At 38.5% G+C, this 18,333-nt stretch overlaps 1 protein-coding gene across 5 annotated transcripts in view; it reads right to left on the minus strand.

Moving 5' to 3' along the window:
• Positions 1-18,333, minus strand: part of CSNK1G1 (casein kinase 1 gamma 1) — a 97,733-nt gene that overhangs the window by 10,414 nt on the left and 68,986 nt on the right. For 3 of the 5 annotated variants that reach the window (XR_003568228.1, XM_027851651.1, XM_027851650.1), the window contains 2 exons: positions 10,622-10,732; positions 4,694-4,800 (listed from right to left, as the gene is read on the minus strand). Coding sequence is in view for 4 of the 5 variants with exons in the window: in XM_027851651.1 (XP_027707452.1) it covers positions 4,694-4,800; positions 10,622-10,732 (218 nt within the window). In the remaining variant the exon portion in view is untranslated. The remainder of the gene's footprint in view (positions 1-4,693; positions 4,801-10,621; positions 10,733-18,333) is intronic. The other 2 variants (XM_027851652.1, XM_027851649.1) reach the window with 1 other exon arrangement.

Consider the following 18,333-nt stretch of genomic DNA (forward strand, 5'->3'; position numbering starts at 1 on the left):
GTCCAGGGAGAAGGCTGGTAGGGAGGAAGGTCACCCAACCACTCATAGGAACATTCCTCACCACACATGGATTCTTTAGCACTTCCGTATTTTTCAGATACCCCCTTTCATGTATTCTATGTTACTTCCCAGGACAAATTCTAGGATTTTTTTTTTTTGCCCAGGACAAAAAGGCTAGGTAGGACTCAATATTTTAGCAGCTCATTCCACCTGAATTAGTTCTGGACTAAATGTTCTGTGATCTTATAGAGATGGAGTCATTAAACAAATTATCCTTTCCTCCCTTGGTAGGTATCCCTCAGAGAGTCAATACTTGGGTAACACTCTTCTCAATGGACCCAGAAAACCCATAAACTCCTAGGTAGTGGAACCTGTTGACAAACAACAGAAGCCACTGATTTTTTCAAAGAAGTTGATTTCCATGCTAGAGAACATGACATCATTTAGGCAAGGCATCATTCTTCCAATTTTCAGTTCCTTTGTTGTGAGGAATAATCCCTTGGGGGGAGACTGAGCAGTTATGACTCCCCAGCTCTGTCCATCTCCTTCTGACATTATCTGGTCATGTTAATTTCGGGAGGATGGGGGGAATATACTAAGCCAAAAAGAAAGGGAATGAGAATTTTTAGGGGGGTGGATTTTGAATGCATACACAGGACAGCCTAATTTCTGGGTATAGGCCTTCTTTGTCTACCCCCATCCCCACCTTGTGGATATAATTCCCCAGATTGGATAATTATGGCACAGGGTGGCATTTTGAAGCAATTCAGTCACTAAGTCACTTTTGTTTGGTTTTGCCAATCCCAGTCTAGTCTGGTCCGCTCCCCTTGCATGTGGACTGGAGAGAGGGACTCACCACAAGTTGAGCATTTTCAGGCAGCTACAGAGTGTGTAAAGAGAAAAACACAGAAAGGAAAAGAGAGAGAGAGAGAGAGAGAGAGAGAGAGAGAGAGAGAGAGAGAGAGAGAGAGAAAGAGAAAGAGAGAAAGAAAGATTAGTTCACAGAGGTGAGATGGAAGTGAGTTACTGTGAGCCATGCAAACATGCAGTGCACATCTGACTTTAGCTTAACTCCTCCCCGGGGAGAAGGAAGAGGGAGCAGGTATGAGGGAGACATAGGCTACTCAGTAAGTGTTTTTAAAGAGAACGGACAGTTAGTACCTCGAACAAGCATTCAAACGGTAGAATCTCAGTGAAGGATGGGGCAAAAGTGGAGGAACTGAAGGGAAAGGCCAGGATGGGCCATTAAGGAAAGCTGTTAGGAGATAGAAGGGAATCTGGACTATTGAGGAGACAGCAAATGGTATTGCCTGGAAGAAACCAAAGCAGTCCAAAGGTTGTTCCTGGCTCCCAACAAGAAAACAAGTACTCTTAGACCTTACAAAATGCTACCAGGTTAGCTTTATGCTAACTCTGAGATGGAGCATAGGAATCTCTCACCTCTAAGTTTTCTATCAATAGGTGCTTACGTGGGAGAAGCTGTGGATTAGTGCTTCCCCCACTAAGCATGTGAAAAAGATTTCAGATGAATTGGCTTCAAGTCAGTAATAGCGGACTGATTCAAAAAAGGGATGGTAATGAGTCTTAATTTTGATTAAGTCTTATTATAAGCATAATTGTAATCATCTTCACTAGTCTCACTTATTTTCTGTAAATAAGGGACCATGTCTACTCCATGCAAGTCAATGGATCACCAAGATCACTTATTTTATCCCAAACTAAAGTTTCTCCCCTATAAGAATACTCAAATCATTATCTATGTCATCTGTTTTGTGGAAAAGAAGAAATCAGAGCCTTTCTTTTTTAAGGAAAGTCAAGGTAATTTTATGTTTCTTTCAATTCCATATCGTAACATGGATGAGTATTCCAAAATCAACTATTTAGGGGTAAAGTTCTATAGTCTAAAAATTGCCAATGTCCCAAAGCATTAGACTCAACACAAAGCAAAACCTACACTTTGCCCAAGAATGGCAAGTGATATCACAACTGTTTTCACTAAGGGAATACGCAGGGTGATCCAAACAATTCTGGCTGCTGCAATATCTTATATAGAAGAATGATCTTGTGGCTATGGTTACTCTAAAAATTTTCCTATAGAAAGCCAAAAAAGAATTAAGACAAAGTGGCATCCTATAGTTCTGCTAAGCAAGATGGATTGGTCACTATTATGAGAGTGATTAGCATATAAAATTTTTTAAAAATTTTTTAAAAATCTGGATGTTAGAAAATAAAATTTAAACCTGAGGATCTATAGACAATCTCAAATGGCCATGCTAATTCTATGGATCATCTATTCCTGACAGTGTTTAATAGGAACAGTAGTCCTTCCACAGTGAATGGCTCAATGGAACTTTCAGAAAAGTTTTTACAAACTATCTCTGTAACCCAGGGGGTTTTGATTATTCCAATAAAGTCTAGTATGGGAAGTTCTATATCACACATGCAAAACATACACGCACACACATACACACAATTAATGTACGAGTTAACCAAAAATGTAATGAAATGAGTCTGTTCTTTTGTGAGAGAGGAATCATCCCATGGCCTATATATTTATTATATTTATGGGAAGCACAGAAAATTTTTATCATACTTTACATGTAGCATATATGATATGGGTTCACATCTAAACACAACAGCTAAGTGATGTAATGGGTAAGGTGCTGGGCCTGGATTCAAGAAGACCTGAGTTTAAATCTGGTTTCAGACATTTACTAGCTATGTGACCCTGGGCAAATCATTTAACCTCTGTCTGCCTCAGTTTCCCCTACAGTAAAATGGGATAATAATAGCACCCACCTCTCAGGGTTATAAGGATCAAACGAGATAAAATTTGTAAAGTACTTAGCACAGTGCCTAGCATACTAGGCACTTAATAAATGCTTGCTTCTTTCCCTCCTTTGTTCCTTGCTTCCAAGCAGTTCCTACACAAAGGTACTCTAAATGGTAGAGGATCAGGGTGGCGGGAGTGAGAAACATTGTTGGCAATCCTAATGGCACAGTGTCTGAGCCAAATTGCAACACACTGCCTTATACTGGCTTACTATAGCTTTGCAGGGGAAATGAAAAAATGGTGAAAAGAAAATTCAGCACATTTCCTGAGAATAAGGAGATTGTCCCTTTACAATGACAATGGTCCCCTACCAAAAACTATCTTTGGTTTGTCTCTTTAGTTTCCTTTATGGCAATTACAGAGGCAGTGTGATGAAACGGACAGAGAGCTTGCTTCGAAGCTAGCCAGATTTGGTTCTAGTCCTGCCTCCAACACGTATGGGATGTGTTAACGCTAGCTAAGTCACTCAATTTCTTAGTGCTCTAGGAAATTCTAGAGAATACGACCGGCAATTCTGTCATTTGGAACAGTACTCTTAGCAGTGAAATCACAGGTCTTGTCCCTATCCCTCATCTGTGTCAACTGTACCTTTTAGAAACTGAAAAAGCAGCAGGTGCCCTTGGGCAGCAGAATGAACTGAATGTAAAGATCAGTGACAGTGAGGGGGCACTCAAATGGAAAACTGAAGCCCAATTCATTTTCAGTGGCATTCCGCATACTGAGAATAAAGTCAGTTTCTAGAATTCAAAGGAAGGCAACTTTCAAAGCAAACTCTGTTTAGCAAACAATGTCAAGAACAGAATAGGGAAATATGTTAAACCCATGTTAAGATGGGAGAAGAAAGCAGATACAGGTTAATGTTTTTTGTTTTTTGTTTTTTTTGAAAATGCACTCAGACTGGGTTGTTTCTTTACTTTTATTTAAGCTACTGAAGGCCCAAGAGACTACCCAGGACAAAAAGATTCTATTAATATGCTGTGTTTTCAGAAAAGCAACCCAACTTGATCATTCATTTGGATACCAATCACTGAAAGGACTTAAAGGTTTCCATCCAAAGTTGGCTAGCACTGGCAGAAATAAATAAATAACCGAAGGGCAAACTTCCCCAAAAGACACTTGTTGGAATCCAAACTTGGCTTTGCTTTTTCATGGGGAAGAGGAAGCAAGGTGATGGAAATGATGTTTCCCTACCCCCTCCCCATTTCATTCTACACCCCTGTTCCAAAGAATTTAAACATGGACCATGCAGAAGGGGTAACGCTAAAAGGGAAATAAATATACATGCAGAAGAAGCAGAAAAGGCAAATCAGTAACTCTCTCAACCATTCATGTTAATGAGACATACTATAAATTCCTTGCCTTCCAAAGATTCGTCTCCATCTAGAGACTCAGGATTATTTACATAATCTACCTTGTTGTAGCCACACTGCACTCAATCAGGGGATACAGAAAGATTTATAAAGGAAGATGTGGCAGTAGATTTAAGACCTAATTGAAGACCACTATGGCCATCAATCTGAATTTATGGAACGTTTTTTTAACACATTCCACATGAAGCATTCCTGTTTTGTGAAGCCTGGGACTACTGGTTGAACTTCTTTATAATATGATCATTTTGATTCAGTAATTTTCTCTGCCATATGTTTTCCTGGCAAAAACGACATTCTGCAGGCATCACAGCTAAGAAAGATCAGCAACAGCAATATGTAACATGCAAAAGTACCCACCCCCAACTCCCAAAGTGCAAGATCGAAGAAGAAAGGCTATGGAAACAGGCATCAAATATTCAAAGTGGAGGGCTAAAGGGGAAAAAAAATTCTGAAACCATGGTCAAAAAGCCCCCCTGAAAGATGAACGTACTTAGCTTCCTCCACTACCTCCACCTCGGCATGCGCTGTGATGGGTGCATTGGAGTGTGCTCCCGTTGGATCATCAACGTTCAGCTCTCCATTTGTTGAACTTACCACCTGAAACAAAAAGGCACAGTGTAACTGAGGCTACTCTCTAAAGAGCTGCTTGCCAGGCCCAGAGAGCAGGCAGCTCTGCAGCGCGGCTGGACACAGAAGGTGAGGCTTTCAGTTGGACAGTTCCTGGAACACCTAGTTTTCCGTGTTGATAGCAATGATACTTTAGGGACTGTATGTTTAAGCTTCTGAATGTGTAACACATAAGAAGACAAAACCTAAACAATATTTCTGCTGGTGATGTAACAAATTACCACAGTTTCCTCCTCGAGCAAAGGTTTGTTCTAATTAACCATGAAATTAAAAATGTCACAGTTTTCCCCTAAAGGTTAAATCAACTTAATAGGTGATTTTTCTTTCATTTTATAAAGCTATAATTACATGAACTCAGCAAACTGAAAATCAGGCCTCAAGAAACGTTCTAACAAAGAAAGAAATAATATGCTTAAGAAATAATACATTCAAAAACAATTTTTTTCAAAAACTTCTCTGGAGCTTTGGCTAGCTCCTTTTGAAGTTGTTCAAGTTACAGGATTTCTGAGTCTTCTCTGCTGACATGGCAGACTATAATAAAACTCTCCCCATCCTCCCAATAACCAATCTTAATTTTCAACTCTCTCAGTGTTGTGCCATTTTTCACAGACTACTCTTTTTCAACTGTAACCTAGGAAAGTTCATTTAGATAAATATCAGATTACTCACACCTCTCCTACTTGCAGCAAATAGGTTTCATTCATTTTATCTTAAAGCTTGTTTACACAGGTGCCTAACAGTGCCAGATAGGATCCTCTGGGTTCTTCACCACTTCAGATATCATGACTTAAGGATATGGAAAAACTGCAAAGTAGAGCTGAATGGCTCTATAACTCATTATCGACCTCCAGTCCCACCCTGGGACTACAAAGCTCCAATGGCAAGTCAACACTAGCTAAAAGGCTCCTTGAATACCTCTCAATAGAGACAGTTGTAAAGATGTTTTGAAAAACAAATATTCCAGAAAGAAGAGTGAAGATTGATGGGTGGGAGGAGTGGGTTTGGTATCATGGTGTATCACCACAATGCTAGCAAAGTATGTGACATCAACACAAGAAAACTAACTGTAGTTGTAACCAAGTACTTACTGGCTGGTACTTGGCCTTACTAGCCAAGCTACTACATACAATTTTGTGTAACTTTTCCAAGAACAAAAAAAGTGGCTATTAATTTGTAGCAGTCCACACTCACCATTGACAAAAGTCATCTGTAGCATTACAACAGACCTCACAAGAAACACCCAAACTGCTGCTTGGGGAAAGCACTTAATAGATCTTGGGACCAAGATCACAGCATCCTAAGACTCTCACAGTTGGAAGGAGATTCAGAAGGTATCTAGTCCAACCTGTACTTGAACAAGAGTGCCCCCAGAGTAGCTCTGAAATGCTTAAAAACAGAGTTCAAAATTTGAAGAACCCTGCTTGCTTGACTCCATCCTGATAGAATCGGTTCACTTTCTCATTTTTCATACCTTCCACATGCTTCTCATACTAAAATTCTAACTGCATACCTATGAGAAGGCTAATAAATTTCTTCTGTGAGCATCAGAGCTTTAGGAAAAAAAGCAGTGGTTAGAGCACTGGCCCTGGAGTCAGGAGGACCTGAGTTCAAATCCAGCCTCAGACACATAACACTCATTAGCTGTGTGACCCTGGGCAAGTCACTTAACCTCAATTGCCCTCACCAAAAAAAAAAAAAAAAAAAAAAAAGAGGCACTTCCAGAGCAGCTCTGTAGAAACACCACAAGTGTTACAAGTCTATGTACCGGCCTACAAGCTGTCAAAGCCAAAAAGGAGTGGCTGTATCAATGTTCACTTTTTGCAGGTGAGGAAATTGAGGCCCAGAGAGATGAGGTGACTGGTTCAAAGTTACAGTACAAGAGGAAGGGCAAAGAGCCCCCAGACCAGTGTTCTTGCCTCTCCACAGCCTTCACTTATGCTAATGCAGCTGTAGGGCAGGGACTCTGTTTTAGATAGCTATGAGCTTACAATGCCTAATAAAGGCAAATATTTATTTAACACATGTTTAAATGGAGTTGAAGTAGAGTTGATACTATATTAAAGAGAACAGAAAAGGAGGTACAAATGAGTCAGTGGAAAACATGGAACAAAAACTAAGGTTTCTATTCTTGGATATAATAAAAAATAAAACACAGCCCTCCCTCCCAAGTGTCAATAAACACTAAATGCTGCCTCGTGAACCTATACGGCAGAATTCTAAGCTGGAAGAGGGCATGCCCACCCACAAAACTCTTGTTTGAATAGTTCAGTAGACAAGACACTGGGTTAAATGTCACATAGTCTAGTTCTAGGAGAGCTCTGCCATTTACTACAATTGAGAGTGCAAGCAAGGTACAACCTCTCAACTTCAGTTTTTTATTCTGTAAAATGGAAATAATAACACTTGCTTTGACTACCTCATAGGGTTGATGTGAGGATTAAATGGAATTATGTGCATATATGTGTTTTGACAAACTATAAGGCATTGCATAAATGGAAAGTATGATGGTGAAGGTAATGAATCACCTTACTAGTGTGGTTTCTAAGTCATAACTTCTAGAGTGAACTTATTTTTAAAGGTTTTTTTTTGTTTGATTTGCACATCCCCATTTTCTGCTCTATACAGAATTAGTACTGTAGTTAAGTTCACCTTCCTTTATTTAAATTTCATATAGGACCAAGAGAGAATTTTATATTTCATCAAATTATCTATACATAAAGGATATGAACAACATAAAATAATATCTGACCTTTCATCTTAAAATATAAATTTTATTCTCTTTGGGCTCTCAAAACTCTCAGAAGCAAGTATTATTTAACAATATCCAAGGAGCACCAATGAAGGCAGGTCCGGTGTTAGGGATAAACGTCAGCACTACTTCAATGACAATCAGAATTTTATTCCCTAGTCCTTAACACTAACTTGTTTCATTATTCACAGAAGCAAAGACCTTGGGAGCTGAAAGACCAACAGCCTCATTTGACAAAAGAGACTGCTAAGGCTCAGAAAGGTTGACTTAGGTCGGCCAACTTAGGTCATCAACATAGCTGGTTCACCTCTTTAGAGAATGTGACCAATACTCAGAGAGTCATTGCAATTATGTGATTGCAATGACTAGTAGATATAAAAGATAACATAGTTAGTTAAATACTAAATATAATTTTTTAATTCTACAATCTTACTTTATTTGGTTAAGATTTGTAAGAAATCAAGTAGGTAATTTAACTAAAATGGCTTCAAAGTAAGACAATTTTATAAAACATCGAAATATATTTAATCTGAGAATTTGGACCAAACAACATAGTTTTTCCACAGCAGCACTGCAGGAACAATTTTCAAAATCCAGGAACTCTGAAGACCAGACTATTAAAATGGAGAAGCAGTTGAGAGCTGAGGCCCTATTATATATTATTCCTTCGTCAGGTATGGCATACTTATGACTATATCTAGGGAATATGTTAATTACAAATAACTCTAATCAGGCCAACCACTTTATTATTACTGTGCCAGTAGACACTGCTTTTGAGCAATGTAGTACTTGCCAAGATAATGGCATAACGGTTTTGGCTCAGGGTGGATGGATTAGGACTAGAATCTTTTTGTCCACAATTTTAGAAATACAACAAATATAACATGATATTGTTGAGGAAATGCTGTCAGAACTGGGCCTAGAAAACTGTAACTACAGAATCATAGTATCTCAAATTTGGAAGGAACCTCTCAGGTCCTTGAATTGGTAGAGTTCATTCAATCTTCACTTGAATATCTTCAGTAAGGCAATCTTTCCTCCCTAAAGGCAGCCTAATGCACTTCTGAACAGTTCTAATTTTTATGTAGGCTTTTTCTTAAATTAAGTCAAATTCTGCCTCTCTACATCTTTCCCACACTGCTCCTAGCCTTTGTCATCTGGGTCCAAGCAAAACAAATTTTATGTGTGGCAGGCCTTCAAATACTTGAAGACAGTTATCATGTTCCTGCTATGTCTCCTCTTCTCCAGGCTAAAAAAATCCCCTTTCCTACCACTGATCCTCACATGGCATGGTGTTGAGTTTTTTTATTGTCCTGGTCACCTTTGGATAAGCTCCAGGTTACTCTTTTTCATACAACATGACACAAAACTGAATAGAGTACTCCAGATGTTGTCTGACTAGGGCAGACTGTTACACAAAGCAGGACTATGAATTCCTCTTATTATGAATATTATGTTTCTATTCACATACCTAAGATAAATCAGCTTTGGTTTCCATGTTACATTATTGAATCACACTGAACTTACAGTCTACTAAAACTGCAAAGTCTTTCAAAAACTGAACTATTTACTGTTCAGACGTTCTTGCATTTTTTGATGTTTTTAATCAAGTATTTTTTTTGTGTCTGGTTTTTTTTTTAAGTGACTTGCCCAGGGTCACAAAGCTAGTTAAGTGTCAAGTGTTTGATTTGAGACCAGATTTGAACTCAGGTCCTCCTGACTTCAGGGCCAGTGCTCTATCCACTGCGCCACCTAGCTTCCCCTGTGTTTTTTTAATCTAAATAAAAAACTTTACTTTTTTTTTTTAATGAGTTTAAGATAACTAGTACCAGACACAAACACAAACACAAATATGCCAAATGAAACTTAGTGGCACTTTTTTCTGCTGGACCAAAGGTGGGATTTTGTTCTGGGGTGAGGGAGAGAGGAAAAATGATATATGAAACAATGAATCTTAAATTGAACTCAATGTAAAAATCCATATTTGGAAACATCAAATTGTGTGTTCCCCATGCCACCAGAGTTTGTGTTTCTCATAGTTCTTTCAATCTATCAAATCATTACAGAGAATGTGCTACAATATCCCAAACTTCATGTTAAGGACAACAACCTAATTCCAAATTGAATTACTACTTCTCTGAGATATCTCAAACAGAAAATATGTTATGATGGGGTTCTTACAAGTGGGTCCTCCTTGATGCAAGTACATAGTAATCGACCAATGTGACAAAAAGATATGGAACAAAGTTAATATAATCAGTAATGAAGAAAACTTAAGGAGATGGTGTTCTTAGCACTGAAGAGGGAAAAAGGGAATCCAGGTAACCGAGATGACATCAGAAATATATTGAGGTGTCTCTTCTGGATAACTTTTTTTTTTTTTTTTTTTACTGTAAAGGAAAAGAAATAACCCATTCTCTTGAATACCTAGTCGAAAATATACCAAAGGCATATTCTCATACAAAGTACAAGTCAGCATGATCATTGCTGAGCAAGCCTCATGTAACCTCCTCTGCCCAAAGCTAACCAGTTAACACTACTTATAAGTACTAGTGTACCCTAAGGTTGCCTTGGGGCTATGTCTCACACCATCATGATGTATTCAAGGTTCTCTATTCCTAGTCCAATTTCTCACTGGCTAACGCTAATTCAACTCTTTAACCTTTAAACATCTTTTTAAGCTTAAACATGTTTAAAATGGCCAGGCAACCCTGAAGGCAGATTATATAGTTTAACACGGAGAGTTTATATCATGTAGTTTACTTTTCTGTGTTATAAAACTAAGTCAATCGGAAAACAATATTCGAAATCATAAGGACGTTAGTTGCTTACTGACATTCCTACACTTCCCTGACAATAACTAGGAGTGAGATCCACACCTCAGTAAGCTCGATTAAGCCAAAACTTAGTGTATGGATAGTTCTGTCAAAAATATGAAGAACAGCTTACCCTTGGGTAGTAGTTTCCATTCCAAAGACAGAAGCATGCCAATATTCCAAAAGCCAAGCTAGGAAGGTCAGACAAAGGCAATAAAGGCAGTACCTGCACTGATCCCCCATGCCGGTCTGCAGCCAAGTGAGATGTCAGGTACGAGGTATTTGTCTGCCGGCTGGGCTGGATTTCCCATTCTCCTCGACGATCTGTCGATGCATTCTGCTAGGGCATTAGGAAGCATGAGAGCAATATACAGAAGGAAAGGTGAAGCCATGGCAAGCAATGACAAAAATTAAGTTAATTAGTCGTATTCTTCCTGTAACTGTGGATTTTGTTTTTATTTTTCTTTTAATTAAGAATCCCTGCAAAGCACTGAGGAAAAGTTAGTTTGGCTATATTTATTTCAGCAAAACCAGCCAACACATGACTGTCTACCCTCAAAGGAAAAAAAAGTTTTCTTAAGTTTCTGTATTAGTAGCATTTGAATAGCAATTGCAATATAGTTACAAATGATTTCACTGATTAAAAATCTATCCAGACAGGCACTTAAGTAATTCCAGTAATTTCTGGCACTGAGGATACCAACACAATGCCTTCTCCTCACAGTATGGCACAACATTTAAAAGCAACCTCTATGTGATGTTTTATTAAGGCAATATGGATATAATTCATGAACTATACGTATAGTCTCTTCCTAAAGAAAGAGCAGGTTTCCTAATCAAATGCAGGCATACTTCCCAAGAATATGGAAGGATGAGATCTTTTAAAGACTCCAATGATTTTATAATTCCTTCAGCTAATAGCATCTGGTATGGATTTGGAAAAAGTTTAACTACTCACTTTAATGTGGATTATTCTCTTCTAGAAAGCAAAGGGAGGATCTTTTCCTAGCAAAGGGAGAGCCTTCAACTCAAACATCCCTGGACTCTGCTTTCATCTTTGAAACAAAAAGGCTGGCAATCCTGGCTCTCTTCTCTCCACCTTTTCCTGTTTTTCACATCTCATACTATTCTGATCTTGCTCATTCATGTTCTTTGTTTTTGATGATTTTGTTTAGGTGCCTCTTCTCCTGGGCCAGATGGCTGAGGAGGTGTTGCTCTGCTATAACAGCATTAGAGCTCCACGAAGATGAAAAATAAGAAGTTGGAGAGGCAGCAAGGAGGGATTAGTAAATCAAATTTTAATTGCTGCTGATACAAACAGTAGCAGGGGGTCAGGAAGTGATAACTGCTGCTCTGCATGGAAGCCATTTTTTAATGTTATAAATCCTAGAAATGTACAGAGCTGTAAATGTTAAGTTCTATAAAAAAGAAAGAAGGAATGTGTCAGGGTGCAATGGTCTGAGGCTTTACATTTTCCCTAGCAGATTCTAACTCACAGATAAATGTTACTGATAGCTCGCACCCAAAGGTCACCATAATGCTAAAGCTCTTCTACCAAAGAAAAGGGGCCTATGTTGTTCACCCTCTCAGTTAATGGAATCTAGAGTCACAAGGGGAAGGAATACTATAAATTATCCTAGCTGGGGTAATTCTATTGTTCCTAAGTGGACAAGCTAAGTGCATAAAGAAGAGTTTCATAGCACTGTGGGTCAGATAAGAAAAAAATGAAAGGCTTCTTAAATACTCCCTCTCTAATTACTCTGGATAACAGATGACTGGAAGTATGACTTCCCAAAATTATAATTTGACATACAACATATCAATTACAATAATCCTATGGCCTTATAAGCATCCATCACCAAGGAATTTAGAACATTTGACGAGATACGAGTTCATTCATCTATATGATTTTATATGATAAATATAGGTCATAGTAATACATATTATAATAGATACAAATTCTTCTAACATTCAGAAGAAATGTTTGTAATGAGTTTAAAAAGTCTTTCACTATTAATGAAAATGAGCTTTCCCTCCTTGGACCTTTAACCTAGCATTTGGAGTGAATACTTAAACATATTAGTGAGACCTACCACCAACTAAAAAACTTTTTTTTAAAGAAATCAGCACAGATATTTATTTACAGGACACAGTATTGTTCTGAGTTCTATGCAGCTTTCACTTTGTATTTGTTTCAAGAAACAAAAGACTTAAGGATTTATAGGAAAATGTTTATAAAATACTACTATTTCTAATGTTGGAAATGGAAAAGTCAATATTCAGTATTTTATTTGCAGTTTTAATAAAATAAAATTGGAACTCTGGCTAATATAACTGCCTGCTTTTCAGACTATATATTTGTTCCTGCTTAACCCCAGTAAAATCAAAAGTTTATTCGAAGGATTAAATTACATTATTAGAAAAGGCAGCATGGAAGGGGCAGCTAGGTGGCGCAGTGGATAGACCACTGGCCCTGGATTCAGAAGGACCTAAGTTCAAATCCGGCCTCAGACACAAAACACTTACTAGCTATGTGACCCTGGGCAAGTCACTTAACCCCATTGCCTAGCTGGGGGGAAAAAAAAAGGCAGCATGGAATAGTGGATAGAGAGCTGGGTCTCAGAGTCAGGAAAACTTCAGTTTAAGTCTTGAGTCTGACACATATACAGGCTTGTCTGAAACTAAACAAGTCACAACCCTTCAAGTGTTCTAAGCAACTTTGTAGGGTTAGAAGTTGCAGATTTCCACTGATCAAGAGAAAATTTATTCACTGGGTAAAATACCTGTACTTAAAAAAATTTTAAAACAAAAAAAATCCCACTGTTACTGCTATATATGACAATACAAAAGTTTACAAGGAGGATTAAAGTATTATCAGTTTAATTTGAAAAATAATTTCAAGATGCATCCCAAGGGCAGATATTTAAAACATACCCTATAGGCAATGGAGTAGTTTTCTTCTAAAGAGAAAAAATAATGTTATCATTCCACATGGCTTCATACACATTTTCCATTCTGGCAGCAGAAAAACTGATAACACACTGTTCTCAATGTTTTATAAATCAACCGAAGGCAGCAAAACCTGAAAGATCAAAGTGAGCTTGGGGCAAGAGCTGGTTTATCACACAGGGTTCTACTTTTCACTGTAATGGCAAACTGCTGGGGCTACTACAGCTTCCATGTCACAGAAAGATTTGTTCTGCTTTGTGGAAAGCACTTTTCAATGTCTAGGAAGTCATCTGCCAAAGAGAGGGATGTGTGGTGTGGGGAACAAAGTACTAGCCTTGAAGCCAGGATTCAAGTCCTAGCTCTGACCCATGCTGAGTACGTAACTCTGGTCAAGTCACAACCTCCCAGGCCTCTAGGCCAGTGCTGTCAAACTCAAAGAGAAACCGGTCACTAAATGGTACATAAGGATCCCTGCTGGCAGCATAATGACTTAGAAAACCATATTAAGATAACAGTATTTATTTTTACTTATTTTGTTAAGTATTTCTCGACTACATTTTAATCTGGTTCCCAGCATATTCCCTCTGGTCCAGGCAACTCTCTAAGACTAAGTGGCACAGGAGGGGCTGATCTGCATTAACAGATCACCTGGGAATTGCTTATACCAGCATATCAATATCCCAGGTCTATTCCCTGTGCTTATCCTATTCACTAATATAAGGCTTTTAGGGATAATAAGTGACTGGAATTATCATATTTGCTTCACTTTCCTTGTTAAATGTCTAGGGAAGCTCAGGGTATACAGAAATAGCAACTAACTACTGGACAACAAAATGCAGTTTTGTTTTTTCAAAAGATAGTTTGGCAGCTAGCAATGGCAAGGCAACACCAATAGGGGGGTTAAGGATATGAGTTTTCTGTACTTCCAGATCTTTCACAGTCACTATAGCAAAATCAGCATAGTTCAGTAGCTGAAGGGTCATCTATGACAGAAGTAGCAAGATCATTATCTGTATTACTTGGAAAGGTTCATTTTGAATATATAATTTCACAATTGGAAGAACAGGAAATTTACAATATTAATTCTTGGGTAGAATACCTTAAAATGACCTCTCATTTAAAAATCTTAGTTATGACTGCTTTACCATGGATGTAGGAAAACAGAAACAAGGAGGCAGCCATGCAAAAAAGATATAAAAGCAGTGCTAAAGGAAAGCATATGGAGACTATGGTTAAGAACTGGACAATAAAACCCAAAAGGGGTAGAAGAATACAATGCCTCCTAACACCTCATTTTGGCAGGGAAGACTTTCTTCTGGGATCTATGGATAGTAAGTAGGGAACAAGGGAAACATAACATTTACTCTAAAATAACAATTCCAAATATCATACTACTACTAATGACATCCAGAGGAAGGTATAATGTACAAACTGGACACTGTGAGTAGAAAAATTCTCCCAAGTATCTCCAGGTGTGTTCCTACCCTGAAGCAAGAGGAACAATAACAATATCCTTTTCATTCTAGCCAATGTAACAATAATTCTGCTTTTTGTTTTGTATAAAACTCACTTTAAAATAATTGTGATTACATTCATCAAGAAAAACCTAATCAATTTTACATCAAATTTGCCATCCACTGATACTTAAAACAGTGGTCTCCTGGAACTCACTGCTTGTCTTCAACTATATACACCAAGACAAGAAACTAGATAGTACCAAAAGGTTAAGAGTGAGCACAGTTTGTCTTATCAAACTGCTTAGATAAAATTTCACTTCCCCTTATGGGTGTAGGAGGAAAAGAAGAATGCATGAAAAGGAAACATTCTAAAAGGTAAAAACTTGTTAGTGTTATCAGCTGTGATTTTTGAGGGATTTTTTTAAAAGCTGGTAAGATTATAGACTTGGTATAAGCTGGTATAAGCAATTCCCAGGTGATCTGTTAATGCAGATCAGCCCCTCCTGTGCCACTTAGTCTTAGAGAGTTGCCTGGACCAGAGGGAATATGCTGGGAACCAGATTAAAATGTAGTCAAGAAATACTTAACAAAATAAGTAAAAATAAATACTGTTATCTTAATATGGTTTTCTAAGTCATTATGCTGCCAGCAGGGATCCTTATGTACCATTTAGTGACCGGTTTCTCTTTGAGTTTGACAGCACTGGCCTAGAGGCCTGGGAGGTTGTGACTTGACCAGAGTCACGTACTCAGCATGGGTCAGAGCTAGGACTTGAATCCTGGCTTCAAGGCTAGTACTTTGTTCCCCACACCACACATCCCTCTCTTTGGCAGATGACTTCCTAGACATTGAAAAGTGCTTTCCACAAAACAGAACAAATCTTTCTGTGACATGGAAGCTGTAGTAGCCCCAGCAGTTTGCCATTACAGTGAAAAGTAGAACCCTGTGTGATAAACCAGCTCTTGCCTCAAGCTCACTTTGATCTTTCAGGTTTTGCTGCCTTCGGTTGATTTATAAAACATTAAGAACAGTGTGTTATCAGTTTTTCTGCTGCCAAAGTGGAAGAAAACCAAGATCTACCTAACCTGTCTGCACTAAGAGGCTCATGAAACCTGGTAAATTAAACTTGCCAAATAAAGGATTATCTTCAGGTAATAAACCAAATGCACAAAAAGTAGTGGACTAATTTCTGGTTTCTATATGCCTAATTAAATACCAACTTTGTTTAAAGAAAAAAAAATACATGGCTACAACCTGAAAGGAACTCTTCTAAAACTTATTACTCTGCAGGTCCTACAAGGATAATTATATTAATTCTGTAAAGCTTTGTGAGAGACTACAGGGAACACACCAACAGTCTATAAATCTCTTCTTCAAACTCTCCCTTTTCCTCTACTTTCAAGTGACAGGACAGCCTTGGAAACACTGAAACTTCAAGAAATGATCCATGAAGTCAATGTTTCTCTTTATGAAATGACAATTTTCTGACATGGAAGATTTCAGTCCTAACTACCTAACAGAAGGTATATACTAGAAGCTTGATATCCAGAGATGGGACAGAAACTAGGTAACATTATATTTTGATGGGGGAAAAAAAGGGGACACTACTACCAAATCTGTTAGATTACTAAAAAAACAAAACAAAACAAGAAAAGTAGCTTGCTGCCCACCCCACAACTGGAGAGGATAGCCACTAACACTGCGGTATGAGGAACAGTAGTTTAAAGCCAGAATCACTGGGTCTCTGCTGGTGAGCAGCCCCAGAAAATAAAATCTCTTTGTGATATCATACTAATCACATTTCTAGAGCATCTCCTACTTTCTAGAATGCTTTCATCAAAACTCCCCTTTAAGAGTAATACTGCTCTTTTGAATTTTACGGATAAGGAAGTCAAGGCTCAGAAAAGTGCAATGATTTGCCCACAGTCCATCATGTCAAGGAGTGGTGGAGCTGGGATTCCCCATGAGTCCCCTGGCTCTGAGTCTAGACCTGCTCCACTGCCCTGGGCTGCTTCTTGGATGCTCCTTTTTGTCTGGACAACTTAGTGGGAAGAAGACTTGGGTGCTCAATACTTTGGATTCCCTCTTGTCTCTTCCAATCTGCATTTCCCAAGTCTCTGAAGTTTGCTTCTAGGTACAAGTAAAATGCAGTTTATTTCAGAGAAGGGCAATGTCAGCATCAAAGAACCATCAGTTAAGGATAAATTATCTCACCTCATTAGCAGATGGAGAAACTGCAGGTCAGGAGTGGGGGAATACTGACAAAGAGAAGCTCAGGGCTAAATAAGGGGACACTTATGAAATTTAAATCTATAGATCGGCTGAATAGAACGGGTCCTCTTCTAAAACTGGAGCATTTTTCCCAATTTAACCAAATTATCTTCTCTAAATGTAGGAAAAATGGACTTTTAAAACTGCATCTTAACACACTAGTATTACTAGCCAAAGGAATGAAATAATGAAAAAATGCACACAGATAGAAGAAAACTTTTAGTATGGAATAGAGAATTAGGAGCTGAGGTAAGTAGCAGTGACCAGGTGATAGAACAGGAGGAGCTAAGGCAAAGGATTTTATTTCAGTTTTTACACCTGCTTGTTTCAATGTCCCCTTAGTGTTAAGTTCCCAAAGGAGAGGAAGAGAAACCCTATCCTGTATTGAGATCTATGCTGGAGGTGAGCAACAGGGCAGGGCGTCGGTTCTGTATGTCCATGTTCTCACTAGACAACAGACAGCACGTTAGGAAATTGCACACAGGACAGAAGGAGGCAATTTATCTCTGAGCAAACTCGTCCACCCCTTCAACTAGCAAATCCTGAACCTTGCTGAGAACTAAGCGGTACTCTGCAAAAGGAAGGAGAATGGAGAGTTAATCAGCTTTTGGTTTGTTAAGGCTACTGAACCTGCATTTTAAAATAAAGTAACTCAATCTACTAAGGTACCCAGTTGACATATAACCCCAACTCCTCCTGTTTGGTCCCATCTCTATCTCTGGATAAGCTTAGATTTTACAACTGACTCCATTTTAGGAAGCGTGGCAGCCCTGGACCAATGAAAGGGCTGTTTTTGCCACAGACTTCACATTCAGTGCTTTGCAGACTCTATGTAATTTTTTTTGGGGGTGTGTGTGTGTGTGTGTGTGAGGCAATCAGGGTTAATGACTTTCCCAGGGTCACACAGCTAGTAAGTGTCAAGTGTCTGAGGCCGGATTTGAACTTAGGTCCTTCTGACGTCAAGGCCGGAGCTTTATCCACTACGCCATCTAGCTGCCCCCGTAATTTTTTTTTTTTTTAAAAAACCTTCTCTTTACCTGAGGACATGACTATCCCAAAACGCATTGTAATTTGATTTTTCCCCTACTTACTGGGCTGATTTGAGTTTAAATGTGGTTCTTTCTAAAAAAAAAAAAAAAAGGAATGAATGACTTCTCAGGATACCTTCTCGGCTTGATCTATGGATTTATGCTTCTCTTACGAGTCAAGCTGAAGCCACAGAAGTGTACTTACGTGTACGGATGAGAGATAAATCTTTTTC

This window comes from Vombatus ursinus, unplaced genomic scaffold (assembly GCF_900497805.2).
Source record: "Vombatus ursinus unplaced genomic scaffold, bare-nosed wombat genome assembly UNPS02009205.1, whole genome shotgun sequence".
Taxonomy (NCBI): Eukaryota; Metazoa; Chordata; class Mammalia; order Diprotodontia; family Vombatidae; genus Vombatus; species Vombatus ursinus.